Source organism: Alosa alosa, chromosome 6 (genome assembly GCF_017589495.1).
Source record: "Alosa alosa isolate M-15738 ecotype Scorff River chromosome 6, AALO_Geno_1.1, whole genome shotgun sequence".
Classification (NCBI taxonomy): domain Eukaryota; kingdom Metazoa; phylum Chordata; class Actinopteri; order Clupeiformes; family Clupeidae; genus Alosa; species Alosa alosa.
Genome location: NC_063194.1, coordinates 5,849,162 through 5,856,709, shown reverse-complemented (window position 1 = coordinate 5,856,709; position 7,548 = coordinate 5,849,162). Strand labels below are relative to the sequence as shown.

The following is a 7,548-nucleotide window of genomic DNA, read 5'->3' as shown; positions in this document are numbered from 1 at the left end:
TGATTTCATCCCTCGTCCACCCATCAACTATTGACCACTTCCTCCATCTGACTTTAAGTCAATGTTTGAAAAAAAGTGGGTAAATTTAGCAGACACACATGCTCATATTCATTACTCTCGCATGGCTTTTGGGTACACCCAGTGATGCACTGGAAAAGTCCAAACAAATGACTCAGTTTTGGGCTTAGTTTTTTAACAGCACACGGTGGATGATTATAAATCTTAGAGAAGTAACTGTTCGACGTTGCTCCACTGTGAGAGGGGGATCGATAGTTCTACATCGAGTGGGCTTGCAGAGGTGCTCTAACGGGTTTAAATAAATTAGCCCTGGTCACGATGAAGAACAGACAGTAGCCACATGTACGGTGTGCCTCTTGTAGTTTTCCAGTGTCCTATATCCTGCCTCTCATACGAACACACTGACACACTCACACCAAACACATTCATTACATTTGGACAGCAAATCGCTTGTCTGCACGCACATTTTGAGATCATTACAAGTCTCTCTTGAAAACTTCATTGACTCTGCAGACATTTCTTTTTAACTGTGCTGGGACTCACAGATCTCTGCCATTTACCAGTCACCCACCTCTATATTTAGCCCCGCTATCTGAGTCAGTGTTCCCTATCTGTCTCCCTCACAGTAAGTGGCATCAAATCCTATCTGTCTGTATGGTTTCCAGCTGTGACAGGACATAGTCTATGCAGAGATAACTGGACCTTTAACACCAAACGTTAGACAGGCATGTGGAGATAAGACAGACAAGGAAAGGAGGATCTCAGGGAAGAGCTGCCCATAACTCATGCTATGGAGGCAAATGTAACATTTGTGCATTTCTTATGAGAAATATACATTTGCATGCTATTTGTGGAGTTACTATAACGTAAAGGCTGTTGATATGAATGTCAATTCACCATCTTCAACACCATCACCGATCATTCCTTTTGTATGAAATTGTGAAAGGGTTATAGCGGGAATTATGCTGAAAGTGTGTTAAAGTGTGTTATTCTTTATGTTAAAGGTCGAGGTCAGATATGCATGTCCAGTGAGAAATAGAAATGACCCCCATAAGGATCAAAGATGAGAACTACAGAGGCAGTTCATTTAGGGACAGAAAACGAATGAGAGAGATCTACATCTGCATCAGAATAGTGGGACTTGTTTTGGCCCCTTGATTTACAAATATCCCTGAGCCCATCTACTCAAGCCTGAGGTCAAAACATCTCAATGTTCCAGCAGCTCTCTCATTAACTTGAGATGACACGAGAGAAAAAGAGTTCTCCTCGGCATCTGGACTCCCTGCACCGGCACACACTCGTGCGCAGCTGGGGCTGTGGAGCCCAAAAACACACACACACACACACACACAGGCTCAGTCAATATTACAAAATCCCAGATGTGCCCAGGCCTGATCAGGAGGATCCGGATAACAGAACCTGTCTGTGTGTGTTGTTGCCAGACGATCTGAGTCCACTGTATGGACTCGTACACAGATGTGGGGCCGAACACGTGAGTCCATTTCTCCCTCGGGTGGCCTGGACAGTAAACAAACAGATTTGATTGCACGGTTCAACATCAACCCATACCGGCGTGGACCAAAATTGTCCTGCGATGGGTGTTTAGCAGTTTGTCATGCATTCCATCCCAACTGTTTTGGGAAGGTATCGTATGTCAGGATTCTCAGCACATATGACGTGTGAGATACATTGCTGATGGAGCCAAACCAAATAACTCCCATGCATTTCCCAAGATTATTAGTTTTTAATATATCAGATTCAGCGTTGCAAAAATAGGTCAGTCGTAAATGTCCAACTGTCCGCAGACAGAGGTTGTGACTGAGGTTCACCTCATTAGGGCAAGCTGTTTCTAATAAACACCTCTGACTCAATGACATATTGAAGACCTCCTGGCAAGCGAGATCCTCTGATATAACTTCTCTGAAAGATGCCTCTTCCTTACATGGACCTTCCTACTGAACATTGCAAATGTATGTTCCCTAACAGGAAAGATATACAATAGGCTTAAGGAGAAAGAGTGATAGAGAGACACATATAAAACCTTAGAAGTAACAACTACAATGCTTTCCTTTGAAAAATATTATTATGTTTCTCCAAAACGAAATAACTTGTTGTTTCTCCAGAATGAAATAACTTCTGTCCCATTTTTTCAAAATGAAATAAATCTTTTGTTGTATGTAAATAATTTTACATTACATATTACTGCAAATACCTTTTATTTGATCAAATTATTTCTTTACTTGTTCGGTTTTCTTTTCTTAATTACTTCAGGCTTAGTGGGTGTGGGTCTCTTTCTCTCTCCCCCCCCCCTCTTTTAAAATGTGAAGTCAGTGAGCTGGACCAGGCTGAGGGGGAAGAATCTGGCAAAAAGGCAGGGGTTCAAAGACTCGTACACACTCTCTACCCGTACAGAGCCTCTGCACTGCACTGCATACACTCTCATTCATCCACAAGCACACAAAGACCGGACCATTGGCAATCTCTCACTTGGAAAATGCTCTTTTGGGAACTGTGCTTGGTTCTGCTACTTTGTGGCTTTCATGTGAGGGCTATACCATCCACTAACATCAAGATCACTCAAGGTAAGTAGTGCCATATCAGGAAGGCCTGGAATCTTTACTGTATACTAGATCTCCTGTGAGGAGCTGGTCTTCACTCTTACTTTTGAATGAGTTGGGATTACAGCAGACTGAGATTCCTCCATAATTTGCCAATAATCTTGACGTCATGCACCTTTTGTCTATGTTTCTTTCTCTTTTTTTGCGTTGGTGGTTATACTTCTAATACAACTATATAGCCTAAGATGTGGCTTTTGGGGGCTTAAAGTTGTGGCTTGTTTTTCAGACTCGCTGAAGTTAATAGATTTTAGCAGGATCTGGAGTGCATTGGAGGGTTACTAGAAGAGTGCTGTGTTGTTTTATGAGATTTATACCATCTGAAATATGCAAAGAGCTCAGAGAGAAAGTATGGCTTGAGTTAAGAAAAGTGCAGAAAATGGGAGTCGATCTTGACATCATAGATAATAATGTGAATGGTCCACATAGGTTAGATTTGAGTGTTTTTCCTCTGAGGCTATGATGTAAGAATTGCTTTGTGTTGTATTTGTGAAAGTCACATCTAATTCTTCTTTACTCTGTTGCACAAAGTAATCTTCTGGTGTCGCATGTTATTGTGTGGAGTTATTTCACCATAAAGAAGACATTGTCACATTAGTTTCAGTCTACCAAAACGTGAGGAGATTAGTAACAGTTACTGACTTTAATTGAAGACTACACAATGAAAAAACATTACTGTCAGCATAGCACTATCTAACTTGCACTCATGCCAGGACACCTCAGGCTTCTCATTAATCGATTCCGATCATTGCGATTCCAACATGGCAATAACACAAAGTCCCTTTTAAGGATGTATGGAAGTTGTGATGTTATCACCATTCCACCACCTTACCCCCAGAAATACTGCCCCTCTTCCAGCTTTGCCTCTGCAGTTACCAGATGCCCCCGAGCCTGCTACTTGCCCCCTCTTTTGGACCGAGTTTGAGGGCAACTGTTACCGCTTCTTCCCCATCAATCGCACCTGGGCGGAGGCAGACCTGTACTGTGCTGAGTTTTCCAACGGCTACCGGTCCGCCAAGCTCACCTCCATACACAGGTGGGCGTGCTGAGATTAAATGCTGTTGGGAGGCAAATTTCCAGACATTACACATTCACCTTATACTTTCAGCCAATGTCTCTGTGTTCAAATTGAAGGCAACATTACATCACTCGCAATTGACATTTGGGAAAAGGCTTTACCAATTAAGAGCACATGAATCTCTGGAGCATTGCATAGTGTGTCTGCTTGAGATAAAGGCAGAGGAATGGTTTTAACCCGTATGTGACTGGAGACTAAAAATAGTAGACTATGTTAAGTAAAACGTACACTGTAGCCACATGCTTTGACTGATTTGAAAAATGTCAACTGATTGGTGCTTTGCTCTGCTAGTACTTTAAGTGCTGTAAAGGAAATGTTAAAATTCCACCGAGGACATAATGGGTTCATTTCCATTTTCCAAGTTTTTTTAATGCTTTACAAACCCTTCTGACAGCTGGGAGGAGAACGTGTTTGTGTATGACCTGGTGAACAGTCGAATCCCTGGCATCCCTACAGACATCTGGATTGGCCTTCACGACCGGCGACAGGTAAACATCTGTTTCATTTTTGCCTAATCCCTCCCTCAAACGATCTCTCAGTTCATTGATCTACAAATCCCATTCCAGCTCTCTTTTCCTCTCACACTCAATTCATACCACAGGGACATCTAGATCTGCTCAAATTTAAACTTGCACACACCCTCAAAGAGTAATTTCTTCCATAACCAATGTCAAATGCGAGCACCGTGGTGGTTTGTAGAACAGCGGCAAATCACTAATGACCTCTGACTGATGCCATCTCAGCCCTCATTATGGCTGATGTGCAATACCTGAATGCTGGCCAATAAAATCTCACAGCAGAAATCATATCCAGCAGCAGATATGTGGACTCAGAGGCAGTCATGTCTAATCAGTGTGGGTCTGTCATTGCACATGCCTACCTTATCTGTGAGAGCGGCAAGGACAGTGAAGGCTTTGAAGTTGTTTTATGGCCGAGCTCTAACTAGCCTGTAATGCCACTGAGTGTGTCAGCATTCTTGCGCCTCCATCCTCCTTTGCTCTGCTCTGAGTTTTTTTCTTTGACAGTCAAGTTAATGAGAAACACAAGCCGCGGTAAAAGATTTCACCCCTCATTATATGTTGCACATGTGACCCCTACATTGGTCATGGTGGGATGTGGTGGTGGTGGTGGACGGGGTGGGGTGGACGTGTTCGGGAGGTGGGTGTACAGAGTGTGTGAGATTTGTGAGATAACTCTGTTCTTGCTGGCTGCTTCCATAGGAGGGCACCCTAGAGTGGACCGATGGTTCAGCCTATGAGTACAGCTACTGGGATGGGAACCAACCGGATGATGGGATCCACCGGATCCCACTAGAGGAGGACTGTGTGGAGATCTGGTACCGACAAAACAGTGGTGCGTAGAGTGACCTCAGTTTTCTGCCATTACATTTTTGCGACATTTTGTATTTTTACAGACAATTTCTTCACTCCTTTAATGGAAAGTTCCTTAAAATCTCAGGAAATATCAACATGTCCTGTTACTTTAAGAAGCTTTCCATTATACAGGGAAATCTACGAGCTATATTGAACTCTTATAGACATAACAACAATAGCTGGCCTTTGATTTTTTTGTTGGGTGATGAGTACATTAAGCCTCCCATAATAGTATAGCTAGCAGTGACATGTAAACATTGCCAACAAAATGGAAAAGAATATGAATGAAATAGACTAGAGACAGATGAATATTGGTCAATGATGATTAGATTGAAATAACAAAATAAGATGAATAAGATGATATAGATACTAATAGAAATATTAATACAAGATGTTACAAGATGTATTTATGGGTATCAAACATAGCTTTTCCCATTCCCTTTTCCCATTTACACAATTGAGTTCGATGTAGTAATTGTCCATTATATGAAGTAGGGCCAGATGTTTTTCATTATTATTTTCAGTGCAACTGCAGGGTCTGTGCAACAGTGTATGAATGATGATCGCTGCCATGTTGTTTGTCATTTTCTGTCAGCTCTGAGGTCCTGGAATGACAACAGCTGTGACAAGGCTTTTCCCTTCGTGTGTAAGATCCCTACACTGGATAACTAAACCCCGACTACTCCCCGTGGCCTCCAGCTCTCCTGCAGCGTTCAACTCTTCATTCAGCATCTCCCGACTTGAGAGAGGCCCTCCATGTGGACTCTTCTGTTTATGGGCTCCCTTCCAACCCGAGCTCCTCACTGGGACCTCACAAGACTTACCTTTTCCTTCTCTTCATTGTAACAGACCTCCATGCTCTCCTTTCTACACACTACCTTACTTTAGCTTTGTCTGTTGGTATCTCCTACTGCCTTTACCCCTATGGCTCTCCCTCTCTCTCTCTCTTTGTGGGCACAGCAGCTTTTGTCTCTGTGCCTTTTCTTTCACAGCTCATCTATCGCTTCTCTGCTCCAGGCTTCTGTCACTTCTCTCATCTGACCACCACCCCCAGCCCTTCTTCTCCTATCCAACCGCGCCCCATAGGACATAGGGCCAGAAAATGACACCGTCGTACATGCTGCGTGTCCATCTGGGGTGCATTTAGACTCCTGAGTCATCCCAGTCTGCCTTCCCTCAGCTGGAAGATAATCCCCACGTGGGGCTACCAGCAAACTGCTATCCACTGACCCTACGCTACAAAGACTGTTGCCATTTTTGCTTTGTTTTTACTAATTCCTTGGAGGCGTCACTGCTCTTTTTCGAGTGTCTGTGTGCGTGTGTGTGTGTGTGTGTGTGTGTGAGTGCGTCCAGCCTCTTTCATCCACCCATTTTGTCAGTCAAAACAAACGGAACCACAGAGATGCACGAAGAGGTAAGTCATGCTCCATGAGCAGCTGAAGCAGAACGGCTGTGAGGTTTCCACCCCTTCCCCTGTGGCCCATTCGGAAAAGAAGGACACTTTCTATGAGGTTGTGTTTGTGTGTGTGTGGGTTTGACATGAATACAAATGCTTGTGTTTTTGTGTATGAATGTATAAATGTTTGTGTGTGTGTGTGTGTGTGTGTGTGTGTAAGGCTGACATACCATGGTTTTGCATAAATCATGTGATGAACTCTTGTCATGGCTGTGACCTTTTTTCATTTATAACTCCCCACATACAAGACATGCAAACCGCATCCACTCTCTGTCTTAGGATGGCTTGGATTTAACTTCAGCTTTGAGGGGTGCCTATTTGTCTATGTCCATCTGCACAAATTGATTAGTCGCTGACCTGGAAGGTGAGAGGCAAAGCCAGCAGGGATTTGTGTCTGCGTTTTACTGCCAGGCTTCTAAAACCCCAGCCACAGCCTGACACTTAGAGACCGTGCAAATTAACAGCAGAAGAAAAAAAAACTTTTTTTTCTCCTCTAGACATACTATAAATCCCCGTTTTGTCCCCAGTAGTTTTGGTTGGTGGCAGAGAGACAAAGTGAGAAATCGATGAGAGTGGCAGGGGACCACTTTCGCTCTGGGCTGTGGCGCTTGGCAGCCATTTTTCTGTTCGCCTGGGCTGGGATGCTCCAGTGACAACACACCGCAAGAGACTTCTCGTCTCTTGGTGGTGGCACGGGGCCGCGTGCCTGCTCGGCCTCCCTCAGCTGGGACGCTTTAACGGAGCCTCCTCAGGAGAGAATTCCACCCTGTGATGATGATGGCTGCGAGCCCGGTGGTGGACGCGTCTGCATGGGCATTCCTTTGTGATGAAACGGCGAGCTCTGAAATGTCAACAGCGATGTTCCAGGATGGGTCTGAACTCAGCACGGGCCTGATGTGTGCATGCGCTCACTCACTCTTTCATACTTGTGTTTGTGCAGTTCAAACATACACACGACAAAATTACACACTGTAGGTTCACACACACACAGGTTGAAGCACACACACA

At 44.1% G+C, this 7,548-nt stretch overlaps 1 protein-coding gene across 1 annotated transcript; it reads left to right on the top strand.

The window, feature by feature from the left end:
- Positions 1-2,423: 2,423 nt before the first annotated feature.
- clec19a (C-type lectin domain containing 19A) lies at positions 2,424-6,135 on the top strand. Its single transcript, XM_048246495.1, has 5 exons — positions 2,424-2,600; positions 3,492-3,669; positions 4,106-4,199; positions 4,932-5,064; positions 5,680-6,135. The coding sequence occupies exons 1-5, from the start codon at positions 2,513-2,515 to the stop codon at positions 5,754-5,756; spliced, it is 570 nt and encodes a 189-aa protein (XP_048102452.1). The 5' UTR covers positions 2,424-2,512; the 3' UTR covers positions 5,757-6,135.
- Positions 6,136-7,548: the final 1,413 nt, after the last annotated feature.